The sequence below is a fragment of the Salvelinus alpinus genome, chromosome 3, assembly GCF_045679555.1.
Source record: "Salvelinus alpinus chromosome 3, SLU_Salpinus.1, whole genome shotgun sequence".
Lineage (NCBI taxonomy): Eukaryota > Metazoa > Chordata > Actinopteri > Salmoniformes > Salmonidae > Salvelinus > Salvelinus alpinus.
Genome location: NC_092088.1, coordinates 45,470,988 through 45,494,935, shown reverse-complemented (window position 1 = coordinate 45,494,935; position 23,948 = coordinate 45,470,988). Strand labels below are relative to the sequence as shown.

Here is a 23,948-nt window from a genome sequence, read left to right as displayed (position 1 = left end):
CCGTTTAACCAGTCATTACCACTGTGTCCTTTACTGATACAGCACGGATAAAAGAGCCGTCGATTTCTGTTCCCTTAGCTCACCGAAAACAAAACACTCAGTGTTGGAGGAAATGTTCCTTTCTCCTTGAACATGGCAATATTGTACACAGTATCGGACATCCTCATGGCTTTGTTGGTTTGTGAAAGGCGCTAAGCCAAAATACGTTTTTTTCATTCGACTTAGTTAGCCACCAGCTGCATAAAGAGCTCTACGTAGATGAATCCATGGCATGCCTTCTCACAAGACCTATCTTTGCATGTATTTACATACTGATTGAAACAAATGGATGTCATTGGATGTTCTTTAATGTTGATGAGAATCTACCGTATGCTACAGATAATTAATAACTTAAACAGCTGTGGTATATGATTGATCCTCGACTTAAGGAAGCATGCTATCGTCTCTTTCATGTCAATGAGGTCTATCAAACCAAATGAAATGATGTAATGTTTTATTCGTTTTCTTATTTTGTTGTGGAATGCGGCCTTTGTTTTCTTTTGTGTCTGCCTGTTTTAACTGAACCTGACAAAATACAATGAGCACAGAAAACGACTTTTTAACATACAGTATTGGATACAATCCAAATACTCTGCATTGAGAAAGTTCAATAATGACATAATACAGTAGAAAACGCTCCAAAATCCATTTTATTCTGGCCTGGCTCAGTGTGATGTGAACTCTCTTTGTAATAATGTCACGTTCACTTTTTATGTTGTACCCATTTCTCTCACCCCTTTTCAGGGTCCGCCCGGACGATCAGGCTTTCCGGTAACTGTCTTTTAACTTCTGTCTGTCTGTCGGTCTGTGTGTTCTGAGATCTCTCTGATCTCTCTACTGAGAAGTTGTTTTTGTCCCACAAACTTTTTCCCCTAATCAACGAATGATCATTGGTAGAAGAAAAAAAATGCATAGTTGGACAATCAACCAATGAGTGAAAATGTGATTATGACAACTTCTCAGCTAAGATACCTCAGAGATATCTCCTTAACAGAGAGACTGAGTGCATTATATGCATACTTTATACACTCCTCTTGTGTGATTGTAATGTCTTTATAGACAAACGGTGCAGCCATTCAATAAGATGTGCAGCAGTCTTTACTAATACATTTTGATTGGACATATCATTTGCATTGAAAAGTTTATGCCCCTTTTCATGAAAGAGTCCATTAGGAACCCAATTTTATAAGAATGAGAGACCTTCACCTAGCATCCCAGACACAAGTGCAGTAGTTTTGTTATCACCTCAGGCCCTCTTTTGCCTCGCTCTTTGCTTTACTGTGTCCCTGTCAGCTTCCTGGTTACCCAGCTCTAACATGACTAACTCCCAACCAGTCAAATCCACATGGTCTCCATCATAGCATGGCAATAGGAGGCCATCTTAGAGCTGACCTTTGATCCCAGCTGCCAGTTCTAACCTGTGAACCCCCCTCAGTCCTGTCAGACTTACTGGTGATACAGGCCCATAAAACAGTTTGAAGCGGAAGGGAAGGCTCACAGGGTGAGATTTTCAAGGGAGATTAGCTGACAGGTTTTTGTCAAAGTACGGACATGATAAGTTCCCGGATTTTTGATTGATAACACTGTCAAAGAACTGGACATTTTATCACACGTGCTCTCCTCTCTTCTTGGAAAGGATGTGGTTTTGGAGGGGGAACGTGTCTGCGTATAAATCAGTAATGCCTCCCCTTTTTCCATAGAGTGTGGTATATCAGATGTGAGTTTTGAACAAAAGAGCAAAACCACCTCGCGTGATGTTGGAACTCTATACGGTCCTGTCACGCTAACACTTCACTATGTTCTACTTTCTACTCCAAGCCTGCTATATATTCATTTCACAATATCTCCATGCAGCTTCCACTAACTCATTCCCAGTGATTCATTATTCTACAATGACAACCGTCACGTAATTATCACATTACGCCACAAACTCTTAAGATGAGTGTTGACTATCATCATACTTTTAAGCCCTATACATCCTCCTTCAGTCATGCCTCATCTAAAGTAATCCACTGGGCTGAGTGTGTGTATACTGAAGCAGCAGCCGTGCTAGCGGTGGTGAGTGGAGCCGGTCCGTGGAGTGAGAGTGTGCTGGGCTCGAGCATATAGTCCAGCTGAGTCTCATTACTCCTGTTAATACACTTGTAAATCCTCCTGCAGGGGTGTGTGTGTCCGTGCGTAAGTGCATGCATGCATGTTTGTTCAGTGGGGGGGGGGGGTCATGGACCAGTGAATTTGAGACTGCCGCAGTCCCAGCAACTCTAAATCCCAGGCTGAGAGTGACAGGTGGGAGGGGGTCAGAGGGGACAGGGGGTGGGAGGTGAGGTGGAAGTGGTCGCCTAAACTCTTGTCTTTTTTAGGGCAACGGACTTCAACAATAGAAGGAAAACACAGTGGGGAATAGAGTGGGGAGTGATCAGATTTCTGTCTGAGATCTCTCGGAATGCTGCCTTGCACAATAACAGACTTGGCTCTGCGCGGGATAAAGGTTAGAGAGCCAGCTGTTCATGTGATGCTCGGGAATCAACAGTTTGAGCGAAAGCTGCATTAAGTGACCATAGGAAATGGCTCGTTCTGCTCCTTATAAAGGCATAAAACTGAATATAGGGGAATGTTGAGCAGGTATGATATTGCAAAGCCTTGTCTTGAATCAGAACCTTGGAGAGGGCATATAGAGCCCTGCCTTAAGCCAGAAAATCTATAGAGACCTGATAGTGATGTTCCAGCATGGGGGTCATTGTTTTTAATCACAGCGAGATTTGAAATAGAGGTTTGGTTTTAATAACAATCTTTTCTTTTTGTTTGTTATTGGGCAACTATTTTTCTTTATTTTCTTAAAAATAGCCATCACCTGTGGGACTCGCTAAAAGATAGTCAGCTTTATATTGATGACCACCCATGTTAGGTTAGTACTTAGGTCCATACTATATTGAGGGGGGTGGAGAGAGAGTGGAAGTCCAACCCAGGCCTCTCCCCCCAACATCCTTCACAGCTTCAGGTATCCAGCACATGTTGTGTCGCTGTGCGTTGTAACGACTTATGGGACTGGCCCCAAACTGGTCAGCTGGCAAACCTCATCTCTGACAAGCATCTGATGTTTAAGGGATTAAGGGAAAGTTACACAGTATATTAGTGAGTTCTGACATAATGTTTACCTTTATGAACCATTTGTTTCAAATCATCTCTGATGAGGCTTGTTTTCTGACCACCGTTGGTTCACTGCTGCACGGACTTATTTCAATGTCTGGCATACTGTAGCTAACCATGAGGGAAGCTACAGTTTTGAGCATGACTGCATCAAAATAGCTCAACCTACCAGAATGTTTGTGAATAGTTCCAAAGCTATACAGTGGTTTAACTTTACCAAAGTTGACCTCTAAAGCCTGACTGTCTGCCATCAATTTAAACACATACATCATCTGTATTTGCTGAGAAGAGCATCATGTAATATTTTGATGGCATGATAGGATGAAAGCTAGCTCAAGGTTGGCAAAGTTAACCTGTTGGCTATGATTGTAGTAGTTCTAGAAGATATCATCATTGTTTACCCCTTTCCTCTTGACTTTGCGTTGCTTATTAGGGTGACAAAGGAACAATGGGAATTCCTGGAAGAATGGTGAGTGACATGAAAATGTGCAACCGAGTAATGTGTAGAAACAGTCAAAGGGACATTGACCAAATAGAGGACACTTGAGTAGTGTCTTTAAACTTTTAAAGAAAAGACTGAAGAGAAAGGGCACCAAACGTCAAGCTATAACCAGATAAAGGTTTTTCTGAAATTTCTGACATTCTTTATTAATTCATATGTTTTGTATATGCATATGTAATTATTATAAACTTTAAAATTGCCCATTGCAGATTGCAACCTTTGGTGCCCGTTCATCAATTATAAAAACGGACATATCACAGAGTATCAAGATATATGAGGATTGGGTTGGGTATATTTTGACATAGCTAAAGATGTGTAGTTGTACTGTAACTTGACATGTTTGCATAATGCTGAAAATTCTACTTCACAAACAAAGCTCTTTTATGCGGTCATGTCATTCATAACCGCTCACATCACCTAATATTTGCACTTATAGTGTGTGGACATGGCCTGCATTTAAAGCGTCACGTCATGCTTAGAAAGTCATTTAACAAACATTGTATCATGTTAATGGAGCTGATCTTGTTAGCTGCGTACAAACATGCCAAATCACTGAAATGTCATACTCAAATATCTCAAAAGTCACAGATCAGAAAATGCTCTATTGTTGTGTAATGCATCATCCAATATTCCATTACTCCCTCTCCCCTTCCCACTCTCTCTCAAACTTGTAGCTTTCAATTTATTCATTAATTTAGTAGAACATAATGATGTTGCTATAAAAGCCAATCATTTTTGTATCTATTTTTTTTGTGTTAGAAACACAGCTTCCCCATATTTCATATTTGTCGCGTTTTTTGGCTTGATACATATTCACATGTTTTTATTATTCCGTGTGTAAACTATATTTTGAGGTTTTTGTCGTTTTTGGAATGTGGAATTGCCAAGAGACATGCACACATTTTTTTATTTAAAGATGAGGAAAACAGTTTGCACTGACAAGTGAAGGCTCTCCCTCATTTTGCGTGCAGACTTTTTATTTTCTCATTTATTTAGATTCGTTTATTTTAGCTCATTTCAAGGCAATCTTAAACCGCAACATCTGGATAACAGTACCTCGGCTCTCTCTGTTTTGCTGAGTCGTCGCACCGGAGGTGAATTTTCACAAATACGACTCCTGTTTGTGGCCTGAAAATTCTGGCTTTAAAAACACTCCCTCTCCAACGTGGGGCTTTCTGCAGCATCGCTCCAGCTGTGAAGCCCATGCAGAGCACTCAATATTTCACACAGTGTAGAGGAGTTAAGCTACTATGTGGTCCTCAAGCACCTCCTCAAAGGAAGTCCTTTTTTTCCCTGGCTTATCCCACGCTCCCAGCTCACTGCCTCTCCCTTTCCTTCAGTCACTACTACTTCTGTGAGAAAAGTACGTCTCGACACTAGACAGCTCCCCGTGGCCCTAGACTTCAGCCCAGCCAAAAGACCAGCCTCCTCTCTTCTCCCCACCCCTCCCTTCCCTTCCCCTCCCCGCCCCTCCCCTTGACCACTTCTGAGGCTGATGCATGCCCCGTGTCTCTCTGTGCCTGTCTAACCCCGGTTCCTCTCCCTCTCTGTCTCTCTCCTCCTTCACACTTTGCATGTGACTGTGTCTGCTGTGACTGACCAGGGGATAAAAGGACACGCAGGGGAGAAGGTAAGTGTATAGGGACGTCAGTAGGAACAGCCAACCTCCAAAGCCTGCAGGAGAGAAGGCAGGGAGAGAGGCTTCAACAGGCTTAGTGGTGATGGTGGTGGTGGTGGTTAGAAGCACACACTTGTTCACTGTACAGTAGTGTATGGAGGTAATAGTTGATTTATTTCAAGGGCCCTGGGCGTTAGGGTCACATTCTGAAAACCATTTCCCACCCTGGTTGGATTACCTGTGTTTTTTCACTCAATGAAACAGAGTAGCAAATAATTGTCACATAAGAGTCTCAGAGTTCTAATTTAAAGAGCGATTGCCCCTGAAAGGCTATTTTCAAAATGAGAAGTTGTTTGTCTGGCATTGATATGAGTCAGAAACATTTTATTCTAGTGTCAAAATTGACAATAATGTGTAAATAGCATAATTTTGGTCATAAAGTAATTATCGTCCCAAACAGAGTTTTGCGAGGTGATAGGGGGGGAAAAGAAGGTTATGGAACAGTTTGCCTTGGGTTGGGTTTATTTCAATCTTGCCTAGATGCACCCAGCTAGATGCGCCCATAATGCCCGTGGTAAATTTGGTTTGACATTCTATAACCCTACGGGGCTAGTTAGGGACTATCAGTAAATTACACAATGTACATGAGAAAATATTTGTTTATGTCAATAGCTCCTAATTTCAACGACTTGAAAACCAAATACAAATATTGAAAGCATTTAATGAGCAGTGGCGATTTAGCAAAATCGTGGGATGCATGTCAGCAAAGCCACTACACAACACTAAACAATACATTAATTGCACTATAACGGTGACAAACGGTGCCCACAAACAGTTAGGGCCTACATAAAGCTGTCCCAACAACAGAGCTTTCCTTTCAGCACCATGGAGTGAATCCTTACCACTGCTACACCTGGCTATCAGCAGAGTCTTGTCTGGCAGCGAAACAGATAATTCAGTCTCATTTACTGCCTTTAAAAAAACATGGCTGACTTGCTAAAACAGATGTGGTTTCTGCTGATAATTGAGATGTACAAATTATGGCATAAGGCACAGAGGAGCAGATATTATATATTACAATATTCAATGATTATATTTCTCTAAAACAAGCTATAGGCTACATGTGCACCACCAAGTCAGAACAGTAGTCTAAGTTATGAGGGGGAAAGGGACCAAATTATTAGGGTGAGGCACATGGGCTACTTACAGCTTACTACACAACATACACTTAGTAATACTTTCTTAGCTACAGTATACATTTTTGGACTCACCTCGTTGGGCTGTGCTCACTTGAACAGGAAGGTTGCATGGTGGTCATCAAACTTTGTCATCAAAGTCTGGCATTCTCTAGATTTATGGTGCTAAAAAGAGACCATGTTTGTACGCGGCTTAATTAACAAACAATGTTTTTTTTTTTTTTTACATTGTTTCATACTGATATGTTACACGTATTAATGCCAAAATAACATGCAAAAAGGCACAAAATATATATAGTATCCCACTATGTCCATGGCGATGCGTTCAAAGGGCAACCCGATGATCGGTAGGGGGACCAGCGGATTTCGGAAGTGTGCTTTTGGGGGCAGTGATTTGACACTCTTGGCAGTTGCGTCAATATTCTTCCACGCCTCTCCTCATCCCGGGCCAGTGGAACCGGGCGGTGATCCGTTCCCGGGTCTTCACCATTCCCAGTTGCGCCCCCAACAGATGGGTGTGGGCCAGTTGAAGAACAGTTCCCACGTACTGTTGGGGCAGCAACAGTACCTTTCAAAGTTCCCCCTGTTGGCGTGACACCTGATACAAAAGGTTATTCTTGATTTGGAAATGGGGGTATTGCCAGTCACTCACCCCTGGAAGTTCGAACTTCTAATTTTAAAAATTAATCTCTCCAGAAATAAGTCTCTCACTGTTGCCGCCTGCTACCGACCCCCCTCAGCTCCCAGCTGTGCCCTGGACACCATCTGTGAATTGATCGCTCCCCATCTAGCTTCAGAGTTTGTTCTGTTAGGTGACCTAAACTGGGATATGCTTAACACCCCGGCAGTCCTACAATCCAAGCTTGATGCCCTCAATCTCACACAAATCATCAAGGAACCCACCAGGTACAACCCTAAATCCGTAAACATGGGCACCCTAATAGACATTATCCTGACCAACCTGCCCTCCAAATACACCTCTGCTGTCTTCAATCAAGATCTCAGTGATCACTGCCTCATTGCCTGTATCCGCCACGGGTCCGCGGTCAAACGACCACCCCTCATCACTGTCAAACGCTCCCTAAAACACTTCTGCGAGCAGGCCTTTCTAATCGACCTGGCCCGGGTACCCTGGAAGGATATTGACCTCATCCCGTCAGTTGAGGATGCCTGGTCATTCTTTAAATGTTACTTCCTCACCATATTAGACAAGCATGCTCCGTTCAAAAAATGCAGAACCAAGAACAGATATAGCCCTTGGTTCACTCCAGACCTGACTGCCCTCGACCAGCACAAAAACATCCTGTGGCGAACTGCAATAGCATCGAAGAGCCCCCGCGATATGCAACTGTTCAGGGAAGTCAGGAACCAATACACGCAGTCAGTCAGGAAAGCAAAGGCCAGCTTTTTCAAGCAGAAATTTGCATCCTGTAGCTCTAACTCCAAAAAGTTCTGGGATACTGTAAAGTCCATGGAGAACAAGAGCACCTCCTCCCAGCTGCCCACTGCACTGAGGCTAGGTAACACGGTCACCACCGATAAATCCGTGATAATCGAAGACTTCAACAAGCATTTCTCAATGGCTGGCCATGCCTTCCTCCTGGCGACTCCAACCTTGGCCAACAGCCCCGCCCCCTCCGCTGCTACTCGCCCAAGCCTCCCCAGCTTCTCCTTTACCCAAATCCAGATAGCAGATGTTCTGAAAGAGCTGGAAAACCTGGACCCATACAAATCAGCTGGGCTTGACAATCTGGACCCCCTATTTCTGAAACTGTCCGCCGCCATTGTCGCACCCCCTATCACCAGCCTGTTCAACCTCTCCTTCGTATCATCTGAGATCCCCAAGGATTGGAAAGCTGCCGCGGTCATCCCCCTCTTCAAAGGGGGAGACACCCTGGACCCAAACTGTTACAGACCTATATCCATCCTGCCCTGCCTATCTAAGGTCTTCGAAAGCCAAGTCAACAAACAGATCACTGACCATCTCGAATCCCACCGTACCTTCTCCGCTGTGCAATCCGGTTTCCGAGCCGGTCATGGGTGCACCTCAGCCACGCTCAAGGTACTAAACGATATCATAACCGCCATCGATAAAAGACATTACTGTGCAGCCGTCTTCATCGACCTGGCCAAGGCTTTCGACTCTGTCAATCACCATATTCTTATCGGCAGACTCAGTAGCCTCGGTTTTTCTAATGACTGCCTTGCCTGGTTCACCAACTACTTTGCAGACAGAGTTCAGTGTGTCAAATCGGAGGGCATGTTGTCCGGTCCTCTGGCAGTCTCTATGGGGGTACCACAGGGTTCAATTCTCGGGCCGACTCTTTTCTCTGTATACATCAATGATGTTGCTCTTGCTGCGGGCGATTCCCTGATCCACCTCTACGCAGACGACACCATTCTATATACTTCCGGCCCTTCCTTGGACACTGTACTATCTAACCTCCAAACGAGCTTCAATGCCATACAACACTCCTTCCGTGGCCTCCAACTGCTCTTAAACGCTAGTAAAACCAAATGCATGCTTTTCAACCGTTCGCTGCCTGCACCCGCACGCCCGACTAGCATCACCACCCTGGACGGTTCCGACCTAGAATATGTGGACATCTATAAGTACCTAGGTGTCTGGCTAGACTGCAAACTCTCCTTCCAGACTCATATCAAACATCTCCAATCCAAAATCAAAGCAAGAATCGGCTTTCTATTCCGCAACAAAGCCTCCTTCACTCACGCCGCCAAACTTACCCTAGTAAAACTGACTATCCTACCGATCCTCGACTTCGGCGATGTCATCTACAAAATAGCTTCCAATACTCTACTCAGCAAACTGGATGCAGTTTATCACAGTGCCATTCGTTTTGTTACTAAAGCACCTTATACGACCCACCACTGCGACCTGTATGCCCTAGTCGGCTGGCCCTCGCTACATGTTCGTCGGCAGACCCACTGGCTCCAGGTCATCTACAAGGCTATGCTAGGTAAAGTGCCGCCTTATCTCAGTTCACTGGTCACGATGGCTACACCCACCCGCAACACGCGCTCCAGCAGGTGTATCTCACTGATCATCCCTAAAGCCAAAACCTCATTTGGACGCCTTTCCTTCCAGTTCTCTGCTGCCTGCGACTGGAACGAATTGCAAAAATCTCTGAAGTTGGAGACTTTTATCTCCCTCAACAACTTTAAAAATCTGCTATCCGAGCAGCTAACCGATCGCTGCAGCTGTACATAGTCCATCTGTAAACTACCCACCCAATTTACCTACCTCACCCCCCATACTGCTTTTATTTATTTACTTTTCTGCTCTTTTGCACACCAGTATCTCTTCTTGCACATGATCATCTGATGATTTATCACTCCAGTGTTAATCTGCTAAATTGTAATTATTCGATTTATTGCCTACCTCATGCCTTTTGCACACATTGTATATAGATTCTCTTTTTTTTTTTTCTACCATGTTATTGACTTGTTTATTGTTTACTCCATGTGTAACTCTGTGTTGTCTGTTCACACTGCTATGCTTTATCTTGGCCAGGTCGCAGTTGCAAATGAGAACTTGTTCTCAACTAGCCTACCTGGTTAAATAAAGGTGAAATAAAATTTAAAAAAATAAAAAATCCACCGCGATCACTTGGGCTGCGGCAGTTTTCAAGTTTGGATCCTCCCACTGAGCAGTCCCGAACTGTCCCCTCAGTTGGCCCATGGCAGGTGTCCCGACTGGTCCCTCGAAATCGATGAGGGGGAGGATGGACTACTCCTCCATTTGTTCACCAGAAGGGTCGGGTTCCGACACCCCCTGGGACTCCGAATCCAGACCCGTAGATACAGGTTTGTCAACCACTTGCTTCCGGGCCGCGCAGGCTACGGGTCGTCCTCGCTCTCGTCTCCCGCCAGCTCATACCATTTTTCCTCAGCTCGTGCCTCCACAGTGCCGCGGACAATCTCGTCCCACGAGAAGGGGTACCGGCAACTCCAGGATGGCACCCACCATCATCTGGCAGCTCCCTTGTGGTGTCACGATGTTGGCCTGTACGGTCAGATACCGCTTGGTGTCACCGTGGACACATGAAATGATCATCTCCCCACCACGTTCGGTCCCCTGGGCCAGCAGGCTCGTGGCTACGAGCGTAATCACACTCCCAGAGTCCAATAGTGCTTCGGTGTCGTGTCTGTTGACTTTCACCGGGACACCTCCTTTGGTCTCCATCTACCTGGGGTCGTCACCGGGGGGTACGCTCTCCCCCGGCCATCTCTCCATAGGTTTGCGGTCTTTTGGCCCCGCAGACTGTCGGTTTAGGGTATACGGCGGTGGGGGTGTTCTTTTGTCCCCTCGGACGGGTCCCCGATTTGGCCCGGCTCCCCTTCAGCAGTGCCCCGGTGTTCTGATGGTTCTCCACTGCTCCCAGGAGTTCCTCCAAGGTCTGGGGCACACGTAGACTCGCTGCACTCTTCATGTCGTGGGGTAGCGCCCGTAAGAAGCGATCCATGACCACTTTGTCTATGATGGAGAGGGTGGATACGTCAGTTAAGAGCCATGTTCTGGTGATGCACAGTAAGTCGCTCATCTAGGGTCGGGGGGAGGCGTCGGCCACGAACCTCCAGTCATCGACCAGTTGGGCTTGGTGGGCCAGGCTGTACCCGTAGCGGCTAAGTATCTCCTATTTGAGACCGTCATAGTTTGCCGCCTGTTCGTCGTTAAGGTCACAATAGAACGGGGCCAGACTTACCCACTTCAGCCTTGGCCATCCTTCCCGTAGCGCTGTCCGTTCAAACGTGCAGAGGTATGTTTCGATGTTGTCGTCCTCCGTTAGCTTGATTAAAAACTGGTTTGGATGTGATTCAGTAGGCGCTCCTCCTTGTAGCTTCCTGATTTCCTCAACTAGGTGGACATTTTGTAGCCTCTGTTCCTCCAGCGTTCGTTCCTGAACCGCCTGTTGTGTTTGTTGGAACTAGATGAACTGAGCTATCTACTTGTCGATGCTGATGCTGCGTAAATGTCAACCCTGATCTGACCACATTATCAGATTGCCACACATTCTCCACCACTTGTGGCAGACCAGGGGGTTTGGTTACTTCCGGGATGTGAACGACATCAGCTTGTTCGATGCCTACCACATGCCGAGGGTGGACGAGCTTATCGACCGATTGGGAAAGGCCCGGTACATCAGCACCCTCGACCTGACCAAAGGATATTGGCAGAAACCGTTGGCAGCATCCTCCCGGGAGAAGACAGCGTTTTTGGCACCGGGCAGCTTATATCAGTACCGGGTGCTCCCATTCGGTCTCCACGGAGCCCCGCCCGCATTCCAGCAGCTGATGGACCGAGTCCTCCGACCCCACCAACAGTATGCAGTTGGCCTATTTCGATGATATCATCATCCACAGCCAAGGTTGGGAAGAGCACCTGACGCACCTCCAGGCGGTGCTGGATGCGCTCAGGCAAGCCGGGTTGACAGCGAACCCCAAGAAATGCAAGCTATGGTTTGAGGAGTTGGAATACCTGGGGTATTTGATCAGACGGGGGAACGTGAAGCCCCAGGAGTGGAAGGTCCAATGTTGGTCCAGACTGACGCATGCAACACGGGACTCGGGGCCATCCTGTCCCACGTACACGATGGGGAGGAGCACCATCATGTACATAAGCCGAAAAAAGTACTTGGTTGTCGAGAAAGAGTGTATAGTGGTGAAGTGGGTGCTAGACACTCTCAAGTATTACCTGTTGGGCACCCACTTCAGCCTGGTCAAAGACCATGCTCCCCTGGTCTGGGTGGCCAGGGGAAGGGACATAAACGATCAGGTCACCAGGTGGTTCTTGTCCCTACAACGCTTCTTTTTTTCTGTTGTGCACAGGTCAGGGGCGAAGCATGGTAACACGGATGCCCTATCGAGAAGTGAGACATATGTCGCACTGACGATAGCCCCCTCCCCGACAGAGCTAGCCACCAGGGATGACTCATCGAGGCCTGGTCTCGACGGGCTCTCTGGCCAGGACTAATTTGGGACTGATTGTGGTTGGTGAGTAATCAAGTGGCTGATTGCTCACCAGCTGGACGAGTCCCATAAAGGCACTAGAAGGGCAGCAGATGGAGGTAGGGACTGGGGAAGAGAGGTTACTCCCGTATAGTTACGCTCAGTACCAGAGATAATGGAGGGACCTCGGTTTTGTTCCCCACAGGATACAGCAAGACCCCGGAGCCCAGAAGACAGTATCCCGTAGGAGGTCTCCTGGAGGAGACCTATTCTTTTCTCTTTGTTTATTATTTAAATAAACACCCTTGAAACCGAGCTAATACAATTCTGTCCGTGTCTGATCTGTGTAAATGTCTTAACCAAACCCCCTGGTCTGCCACAATATATATATTTGTTTTAATTGAACAGGTGCCCCACCTGCCCTGAATGACGGGTCGCCACTGTTAATGAGACAACTAAAAGATGTGCAACATGCAAATATTGTGCCATTTACATTGTGTAATTTATTGACGGTCCCTAACTAGCCCCAGAGATAGGCTATCCAATGTCAAACCAACTTTGCCACGGTCGCAGACCAGCCCAGCTGAAGCTAATTGGCGAAAGAAGTTGGCCTAAGCGGCTTCAAGACACAAGACCTGGTTGGACTGTTTCAAGTTATCTACAAGTGGAGTGACTATAACTGTGTAATTTTTTGGCAGAGTGAATTTACAAACGCTTGCCACGTGCGAACACACACACAAGACACCCACATTAAACCCCCACTATTTTCTGGTTGCTAAAAATTCTAACAGTTTGCCTCACTTCAGTTTATGTGACAAAACAAGCAAGTATAGTGTAGAGAATCATTGTACCATCTAAACCGCTGTGAAATATATTTTCCATAACCCAAAATACAGTATTTTCAGCTGTTTAAAGCTGGTGTACAAAACTGAAGGTAAAAGAGCAAAAATTAAAGAATGGCAAGCATAGAAATAGAGCATATAGAACAGATCTACTGCTCCTTAGACTTGCTTTCGATGCAAATGACAGATCTATAACACACACTTCTATGTGAATTTGGTCAGGTTGCCCAAAAAGTTACATATTACAGCTTTAAGGCTCCCTCTAGAAAGTTGAGAGACATTTATTGAGATCATGGTATACTCCAGATACACTAAGCAGATTCCACTAAGATGTAGGTTTCAGAACCCTACCTGAAATTATATACACTGATGACCAATCTGCGTTGGTGGTGGTGCATTGCATCACCATGAAATCTTATTTCCACCTCGAAGTTCTCAATATGTGTTCATTCCCTCAGATGGCCTATAGTAATCTGACCATGCAGACTTTTCCAGTCCACTAAATGGCCACAGTTGCAAAAGCGATCAGATCTGCCCTCTCTTTTATTCCAATCAAAGCCAGAGGCAACAGCTTTTTGGATTCACTTTCATCAAACCTGAGGTGATATGGGATGTGCAGAGCTGAATGTGCTGCTAGAGGAGAAACATGCGTTGCATTCTTCACTGTCATACTGTAGAGCGAGGCAAGCTAGCCAAACAACTTCAATATGGCTCAGCTAGTCCGCCTGCCGGTGGAGAACCTCAGGAGTTATGGGTGGACTTGTGAGGAAACAGAAATAGTAACCAAGACTGTAAATGTAGAACCAGACAACGGCACTGGCTTTGGGTGCTCTCAACAGATCTGGGTCCAAAACAATCCAATAGCTTAGCTCATATTTCTCTGCACCAATTGTTTTAGGAGTGTAATATTGTGGCCTGTATCCCCATGTGTGGTTAGCTCTGGCTGCCAGGAGAGAGGATGAAGAAACACAGGGGTTAGACAGGGAGGCTTGACTGCAAATCCTCATTAAATATGAAAACATCCTCTCCAGAACAAAGACAGAGAGCCAACACAAGGGGAACCTTAAAACAAATGAGTTCTGCGGGTTTGTGGGTGGGCCGTACTGTATGGGGCAAGTGACTGACAGAAGACCAGAGAAAAGGAAAACCACAATGAATCGGTTAAGCAGAGAGAGAAGCATTCACCCAAAGAACACTGACTTCATGGGTATGGGAAGATTTAATATTGGAGGAAATGAAATCTCAAAAGGCTGTCTCTATTCTTGGTGTTTCATAGTCCTGGGTTGTAAATGTGTGTGTTTGTTTTGAGATGTTTCTGTTCTTAGTCATGATTTTGGGCCTCTTGAGATTGACCCTTTCCAACACCAGTAATCTGACCGCTCTAGAAGGGCATCTGTAGATCTTCACTTGTCCAGTCTGTTGGATCGCTGTATCATGGGAGGAACTGTAAAACCCCTGAACTATAGTAGATTCGAAGACCATTTTTCTCAGTGGTTTGCCTTTTGGCCACTGTGAGGCACAGGCACCATCAATCCATCTTCTCCAGTAGCGCTGCGAGGCGACAGCACCTAACCAGAGTGTGAAAACAAATACTTCCCGTCCCAAAGTAGGCATTTGTTGAGAAACATTAAAATCACCTGCATTTGTGATGGATGGTTGGGCCATCAAAGATGTCCCAGTGATAGGGTTTCTGGGGCGAAAGCTAATTAGGGAAAGTGCTGGAAACCCGAGCCGGCCCTGTCTGGCCCAAGTAGTTTCTGGGATTGTGCTGCGAGGGTCCGTAGGTCTGTATGGACGGGGCTGACACTGTGCAAATCACCCACTTTGTGCCAGAGGAGCCCAGTGAGTTTTCTTGTGTTTGTACAGCAGTGCTGCTGACCTTCTGAGCGAGCACTGCTGTCGAAGGTTTAAAGTATGCTTCTGAAATTTGAACTTTTGACTTTGCTGAAAACGTATAGAAATATGTTCTTAAGCCTCTTCGCCTGAAACGTGGGAAAGACTAGGTGTGCGTGTGTAGGAACTAGACTAACTGTATGTGTTACAGATGTTAGTGGCTAATTTGAAATAATTTCTCTCATTTACCATTTTATTCATGTACAGTACATATTATACAGAATTACTAGGCAGAACATCTGGTTAGCTGGATAGGACTAGGAGAGAGGTATTATTCCATTATTTTGTTCCACTGTTGGTGCGTCTTCTCACATTCTGTTTATCTGTCCATAGGGAGTGCCAGGGGAGCCAGGCCTGTCTATCATTGGGCCACGAGGACCTCCTGTAAGTGTCTTCACCTCGTCTTACACCTAATAAACCTGTGCATTACCTGTACTGTTAACTGCTGCTTTCAATTCTCCTTTTCAATTCTCCTTACTAAGTCATAAGTCTTCAGTTCAATGACTCATGGCCTGCTACTGAATAAGCCTGGCATGATTGCAATGTCATGAATTTGTCAACAGCAGTTATAAAAGAAGTTATCTTGTGAACCCCAGACTCTTGACCACATAGCAGAAATGTCAGAGATTCTACATGTCTGCCTGTCAGGACTTTCCAGACCAAGTTGCTGAGCTAGTCCACCACAGAGCTAATGGAGATTGAAGACCGATAATTACAGGTTGTGTGGGAGTACTTTGGCATTGTCTGAGGATGCCATAGCTTTGATTTGCCTGTAATCTGGATCATTCTGTATTTCATCAGGATGAGAAGTGAAGACATTCCTCTACCTCTTATACTGTATCCCAGACACCAGAACCCAATGGGACCTATTGTATTAAATCATTTATTTTCCTGAGGTGAAATAAGACTTCATCCTGCTTCAACAGCTTTCTTCCCCCTGTTTCTCTTCTTTTTTATCAGTAGACAGACAATAGAGGTACTGCGTTGCAACTCAGTTGTGCAATATCCTGATTATGCTGTGAAGAATTGGACATGTTTTAATTTGAGGTTTTCTTGTTCCGCTGTGGTTTTTGGACAGCAAGGTTAAGAGTACCTTGTTGTGGAGCCAATAGACTGGCTGCTCATGAGGAGTAGACATGTGTTTTCCCAATTGACGATTAGTTACATACACTACCTGTGTTCCCACTCCCCTGGGCGGTAATAAGGCATTTATAATGAACATCAGGCTACTGCGGATGTAAAGCCCAGCAGGAGAGTGAAGGAGTACACAGAGAACCAGAAAAACAGGGGCACTTAAAAGGGGGTTTTCCACAGCAGGTGAGGTCGACACAAGAGGCTCTCTCTTGACCTCAGGAAAGGGTGAGGAAATTGTTTTGGTGGAGAGAAAATAGCAGAAATTAAAGCAAGATAACGGTTATTCGAGGAGGTGCTTATATTCGTCCCGTTAACCACAAGGGTGTAATGGAAATGTGTTTCTTGCGTATCCCTACTCCCTCTGAGACACCTGCAGAGAGTGAGTCATGGCCAGGATCACTATTGTCCAGCACCCCTGGAGCAAGTGCCTTGCTCCAGGGCACATTGGCAAATTGTTTACCTTGTGGGCTCCGGGATTCAAACCAGCACTCTTTTGGTTACTGGCCCAATGCTCTAACTGCCAGGGTTCCTAGCTGACGCCGTAAGGTGGCCCTTCTTATCTGTCCCTATTCTCCACACTGTCATTTTACAGATGAGCGTAGTTTTTCTACTGTAGTTGTTCTACTGCAACCTGACCACAAGGAAACAAAGGAGAAAGGACCCCTATGGTTATATCAGATTAGTTCTCTATGTTGATAGTAATACGCAATGGTCATATTGAATCATACTGTAGACGTATGTTAAGATGTGTTGTCCACATGCAGAATTAGCCCTACTAGTATGAAGAAATAAAACTAAATGTGATAGGTTACTCTTGATAAACCAACGACTGAGTCAGTTGACCATACATACAGCTCAATACTTTTTGCAAGTTCCAGCACAGAAGCACAGCAAGAGAAAAGGGTCCCATATTGTGAATTGTATTTGATCACACTGCATTCTCAGTGTTCCAGATCCTCTGTAAGGCTCATGTACAAGGCATGTACAAGCCACATCCTTTTGCTGTCTTTCCGAAACAGACAATCCCTTTGGGAGGGAAAACATGCATAGCCCCCAATAACTACTCCGGTCCCAGACATTTCATTAGGAACGTTCACCTCTCCCTAATTTTGTCTTTACGGCCCTCCCTCTCTTTTTCCCTGGGATATTGAATGGCCTCCTCTAGTCCCACAGGCCGCGTAGCATATCCAACACCCAGTGCAGAATGTTTTCATCCAAGCATTTTCCCTAATCGTTATTGACTTTTACTCATTCGGCTTGTTTGACTTTCTCTCTTTCGCAGTCAATCTTTATTCGATCGGAAAGCGCCAACCTTTGTCTCTTTCATCCCTCTAAAACTCTTTCCAGTGTTGTGTTTCGCCCTCTTATTCCCTCCTGTTTTGAGAGTCAGTTGGTTTTCCCTCCGCAACCCACACAGAAGGCTCTCCCCGTGGCCTGTGGTATCACTCCCTCTGTCAAGGTCTGTTATAGCTCTGCCCAAATGTATTGCTGTGGAAGAGAAAAAACGGTACCCTCTCACACTGACCCTCTTTCACCAGAGTTTCATGTCATCTTTCAAACGTTTAACTCGACATCTATTTCTGACTCTCTATAGGGACAGCCAGGAACAAGAGGCTTCCCAGGCTTCCCGGTAAGACTTTGCAGCTTCCCCAGTTAAAGTCTTTATAAACAGTGTTATAATGTTAGGGTACTATTTTACAAGTGGAGCTTTATTACATAGTTGGAGCTCCCAAATGTCAGACGGTTAGATGTTTCATGGCTGGCAATCTCCCGTGGGCAGATTCTGCATAATCACGCAGCTGACCAAATTACACGAGAGTTTACTTCTGGGTAACCGAGATTACATGGCTGGTTAAGTGCATAAGTGCCTTGATCATTGGTCTTGTTTTATTCAAATCTATAGCCAGTCTACTGTCTCCTTTATGCCTCCTCATCGGGAATAGAGCCTTGTCCAATAGCAAAGCTGGCCCTTTATGTTTTAACATGGCCGTTTTGAAGTGTGTGTCAAGTTTGCTGCATCTTAAGTCACTATAATTTCCCTTAAAGTCCCTTCAGAAATGTTAATGGTTCTTTGTCACCGGCTAGACTCACCATGCCACTTACACCTGCAGAACACAAAACATCCACTATATCCTCAATTTCCTTGACCTGGAAATACCTTTCTTCCCCTTCATAAGGAGTTTCATGTCATTGCTGTGGTCTGTGCAGCTATATTAGCTGCTATTAACCTGTGTTTAAATGTCTTCCGCTCTCTTTTTATCCTAGGGTCCGATTGGGTTGGATGGCAAGCCCGTGAGTTTCGCCCCATTCCTGACAAATGTTGAATAATTGAGTAATTGAAGTACTTTAAAAGCCCAGAACCCACCACCTTATGATGATGATGATGATGATGATGATGATGATGGGGATAATTAAGTTAATAATGATTAGGGTCATTATTGTAATAAAATCTCTATTAGTAACATTATTGTTATTATAGGAAGGAGGTAATAGTGTTATGGATATTTCTTAAACGTTTTGCCAAGATACTCAAGTAGAGGCTTTTGCTTTGATTATTTTACCACATGCATTCACTCTTTTATGCTCACACAGGGACAGAACGGCTTGAAAGGAGACTTGGTAAGTGGTGTTGTCATTTTGCACACAGTTTTGCAGTTCATGTAAACAGCGTAGGCCTATTGCTGTCTGCACTCCTGTACTTGCAAAGGACGTAAACTCACACTCGTTATGTGTTTCGAATGCCCTACAAAATAAGATCACCATGAACGTGCAGGTCGGTAAATTCTGCCTATGCACCATTTGTTATCCATGTGACCATCTTAGCAAGTTGTTTACCTTGTGCCCTGAGTGAAGCCACAAAACGAATTGGGAAAACACTGTTGTGGCCTGATTTATTTGGATAGTAATGGGATAGAACACATGAATGATCGGCTATGAAAAGTCAAATGACATTTACTCCTGATGTCACGCCCTGGCCTTAGTATTATTATTATTTTTGTATTATTTTAGTTAGGTCAGGGTGTGACATGGGGTATGTGTGTGTTTTGGGTGATTATATGGTATAGGGGGTGTTGGTTGTAGTGTATGGGTTTGTGTTGAGTGTATGTGTCTAGGTATGTCTATGGTTGAGTGTAGGTGTTTAGGAAAGTCTATGGTTGCCTGATTTGGTTCTCAATCAGAGACAGCTGGTTATTGTTGTCTCTGATTGGGAGCCATATTTAAGGTAGCCATAGGCTTTAGGTGTTTGTGGGTAATTGTCTATGTTGAACGTTTGTAGCATGTGTGTGTGCACTACGTTTATAGCTTTACGTTTGTTTTGTTAGTTTTTGTAAGAGTGTTTCTTTTCGTGTTACGTCTTCAAAATAAAAGGAAGATGTATTCATATCCCGCTGCGCCTTGGTCCGTCTCTCCTCCACACGATCGTGACACCTGAGGTGCTGACCTGTTGCACAACCACTGTGTTTATTATTATTTGACCCTGCTGGTCATCTATTAACGTTTGAATATCTTGGCCATGTACTGTTATAATCTCCACCCGGCACAGCCAGAAGAGGACTGGCCACCCCTCAGAGCCTGGTTCCTCTCTAGGTTTCTTCCTAGGTTCTGGCCTTTCTATGGAGTTTTTCCTAGCCACCGTGCTTCTACACCTGCATTGCTTGCTGTTTGGGGTTTTAGGCTGGGTTTCTGTATAACTCTTTGTGACATCGGCTGATGTAAAAAGGGCTTTATAAATACATTTGATTGATTGATTGATTGATTGATTGACAGCAGTGGGCTGTCTGTTTTAGTGACAGGCAGAAGGTATGTCAGTTGATGGGGTCTTCAAATGGGAGTTGGAACTGACTGAGATAAAACACAGAGGAGCAAAGGCAAACAATAGTTAGACTTGTCCGTTTCATGCATATGGTGATACAACTTATTTCGAGAGTCCAATTCAGTGGAGTTTTCCAAGAATACGCTGAAATACACCTCTAAATAAACAGTATAAAAGAACAATGAATGAAACAGACAGACCATAGAAAGCAGGAATGGATAAATGGCAAACCATAAAAACCTCCTCTCCAAAAGAATCACCCAAAAATGACTTATTTTGGCTTCCACTGAGGTGCCAGGGGATTGAGACTTCAATTCCCCCCATAACTCTGACACCTTTATAGGCCCTAATGAATCCTGTGGAGCTCCCTGTGAGGCTTCTGAATATGACACAATGACTGTTGAACGTCCTGTACCCCTTCACCTCCAGCCCTGTGACCGCTGGACCGATCTCATCTAGGACCTTGAATCGCTCTTTTATTGATCACTTTCCTCTCTTTTCTGAAGCCTTGCCTCCTTTTTTTCATTGGCAATAAAGACACATTCACTAAAGACTGTATTCTTCTTGGACGATGGTTGTGGTACCCCTGGAAGCTGTTTCTTCATCTAGTACTCCAGGTCTGACTTTTATCAGGCCAGCTGCCGATTTTAGAGGTCTTTGTGTCTCCGTTAGAAAGCCATTGCTCTTTGTTGGATTTGGAGAGTTATCACGAGGGGCTTTGTTTTATTAGGGGGTTATTCACGTCGGCAGCCTCTCGCTCGGAGCGTGTTTGGAGCGCTGCCTTCCTACAGAAGCTGACATGCAGAGAGGCAGCCTGGGCCAACACAAATGACATGCCTGTCCGGGGCCATGTGGGGTGGATAATTTTCGATGTTGATTAATGTTCATTTAATGAGACCCTTTTCCTCTCCTCCCACTCCCCTTCCCCCAACAACTGTTTTTAAACGTTGTTTCCGTTGAACATGCCATACAAAAAAAAGGGATTTCAATTAACTATATCAAGAGTGCCTGGACCCTCCTTTCTTTTTGATGACCAACTTACCCCTTTTACCAAAGAGAACTTTCTGTCTACCAAGATCTACTAGTGTGTACCTCAGCAGCCTTCCTCCTCCCTTTTTTTCTACAGCTGTCAATCATCATTTTAAAGGGTACTGAAGGCCAGTCTGTTAAATGCACAGATGAAATCTTTCCAGTCTCCACAATGCCTTTATGGAACTCCTATGCACGAGGGTCACAGTCATGGAGTGTGCTTGATGTGTCCAACTGTGTACCACTGGCAGATGTTAGACAGCTCTCCCCAGGCCTCGATGTGTAGTCAAACAGAGCAGAGCAGGCTATGACAAGTGATTGGTACAGTCCTTTGGTTGGTTTGCCTATTGCTTGGATCTACACTTTATTTGAATTCTCCTCAAGTTTGTTTTTATCATTTCCATTGATCCTCTTAAAATATATTTTAATGCATGTGCAGTAAAATGATTAAAGTTGCATTTATAAAACGCAAATGATAGTTTGATGACATGATGTTTTTACATGGTTTTAATCTCTTGATCATAGATTGATATACCGGTACTGTTTATTGCTTTTTAGGGTCAACGTGGTCCTAAAGGAGTTGCAGTAAGTTATTTTTTATTTTCAGGTTTTGACAGGTTTTCTGTTATTTGACATTAGTTGATTAATGCGTCTGTCTCTCTTCACAACAATCTGTTCTCTTCACTCATATCCTTTCTCCTTCTTTGCCATTTTCTTTTTTACTTACTAGGGTGAACCTGGTCTGAAAGGGGAAAAGGTGAGTTTGTGGTATAATCCACTATAACGCACCATAAAAGTGCTCATTACATAATCACTCTAACTCACGATCCATCTCTCTCTCTCTAGAGCGTATGTGGAGACTACATTCACAGGGTAAGTGAGTCATTAACTGTATCTCTGTGTTACTACAGCAACATTAGGGTCATATTGATTCATGTTAAAGGCCCAGTGCAGTCGAAAACGTGATTGTCCTGTGTTTTATACAGTGCATTCGGGAAAGTATTTAGACCTCTTGACTTATTCCACATTTTGTTACGTTACAGCCTTATTCTAAAATGGATTAAAAAGTTTTTTCCCCCCTCATCAATCTACACACAATACCCCATAATGACAAAGCAAACACAGGTTTTTAGAAACGTTTGCACATTATTTTTTTGTACAAAAATAGACAAAACATTTACATAAGTATTCAGGCCCTTTACTCAGTACTTTGTTGAAGCACCGATTACAGCCTCGAGTCTTCTTAGGTATGACGCTACAAGCTTGGCACACCTGTATTTGTGGAGTATCTCCCATTCTTTTCTGCAGATCCTCTCAAGCTCTGTCAGGTTGGATGGGGAGCGTTGCTGCACGGCTATTTTCAGGTCTCTCCAGAGATGAGGAAAATATTTATTTAATCAATTTTAGAACAAGACTGTAAAGTAAACAAAATGTGGAAAAAGTCAAGGGGTCTGAATACTTTCCGAATGTACTGTATATACGCATTTCCACAATATGAGGTTGGAATAATTCTGTGAAAATGATGATAACGCCCTTTTAGTGTAAGAGCTGTTTGAAAAGACTGCCTGAAATCTCTGCCCATTTTGGTGGGAGGGAGTTTTGGCCTGCCTGGTGACATCACCAAGTGATAAATCAGTTAATAAACCAATAAGAAAGAGAGTTCCAAACCTCTCTGCCAATAATAGCTAGTTTTCAGTTTTCCCCTCCCCACTCAGATCACTCCCAGACAGCCCAACAAAATACTTGCTTGAGAAGTTGCTCTTTGCCATTTTTGTTTCTTTTTTACCATTTCAATTGAAAACACTCATAGTACGATACTTAATTGATATTGATATTGAGATAAAACGGCTGCATTGGACCTTTAATAAAGTGACTATATCATCTAGAATGACCATACTGAACTGTAATCATTTTGTTTTTGGAAAAATTGCTCCTCAGTGATCTCTTACAGTAGCACCACAGTGGATGGTGCTAAAATGTGCTTGTATGCTGACTTACATTCTCTTTGGTGTTCTCTGTAGCAAATAACATTGTATTCTTCACAGGTACAGACGTAAAACAAAGTGAATTGTGGGTCTGCGATGTAACATCAGAGTATGTTCAAATGACAGAAAAGAGGCCTGACAAATGAGTCTATGATGGGTAGCACATGCAACACTGAGGCAGGCATCCCCATGAAGCAAATCAGGCCATCTCTCGGGGGCTTGGCTGTTTGAGTTTAAACAAGGCAATTACTGACAGCATGCTGGAGCATACACTACATCATTGTTTCCCAACCCTGGTCCTCCCGTACCCTCAACAGCAGACATTTATATTGTAGCCCTGGACAAGCACGCCTGATTCAACTTGTCAATTAATCATCAAGCCCTCAATGAGTTTAATGAGGTATGTTTGACCAGGGCTACAATGAAAATGTCTACTGTTGGGGGTACTGGAGGACCAGGGTTGGGAAACACTGCACTACAAGATAAGGGTCTATGTGTGGGGATGCCAAGAAAAAATACTCTTCTGTGCGTTAAGGGATTGTTCAGATAGCTCATTCCATGTCCAATGTAATTCAACCTCCCACTATTCAATGGGTGCTATAAAGACTTGTTGTTGTTATAAACTCTTGTTGCCCCAGTAAAGAATATGTATGAAAGACCTCATAACAACAACTCAAAGCATGTGGAAAATAATACTTATTTCATATACTCTGCCAAATGCTTTGGCTAAATAAACAAGTGTAGCAGAGAATGTGTAGTTGAGAGGGAGAAGGTCAGAGCAT

General features: G+C 44.4%; 1 protein-coding gene across 1 annotated transcript in view; it reads left to right on the top strand.

The window, feature by feature from the left end:
* Nucleotides 1-751: 751 nt before the first annotated feature.
* LOC139570816 (collagen alpha-1(XIII) chain-like) overlaps nt 752-23,948 on the top strand; it is a 56,134-nt gene continuing 32,937 nt past the window's right edge. The window contains exons 1-10 of the mRNA XM_071393015.1: nt 752-810; nt 3,620-3,655; nt 5,292-5,318; nt 15,538-15,588; nt 17,933-17,968; nt 18,604-18,630; nt 18,931-18,957; nt 21,740-21,766; nt 21,912-21,938; nt 22,028-22,054. Of these exons, the coding sequence (XP_071249116.1) occupies nt 3,635-3,655; nt 5,292-5,318; nt 15,538-15,588; nt 17,933-17,968; nt 18,604-18,630; nt 18,931-18,957; nt 21,740-21,766; nt 21,912-21,938; nt 22,028-22,054 (270 nt within the window). The 5' untranslated portion in view covers nt 752-810; nt 3,620-3,634. The remainder of the gene's footprint in view (nt 811-3,619; nt 3,656-5,291; nt 5,319-15,537; nt 15,589-17,932; nt 17,969-18,603; nt 18,631-18,930; nt 18,958-21,739; nt 21,767-21,911; nt 21,939-22,027; nt 22,055-23,948) is intronic.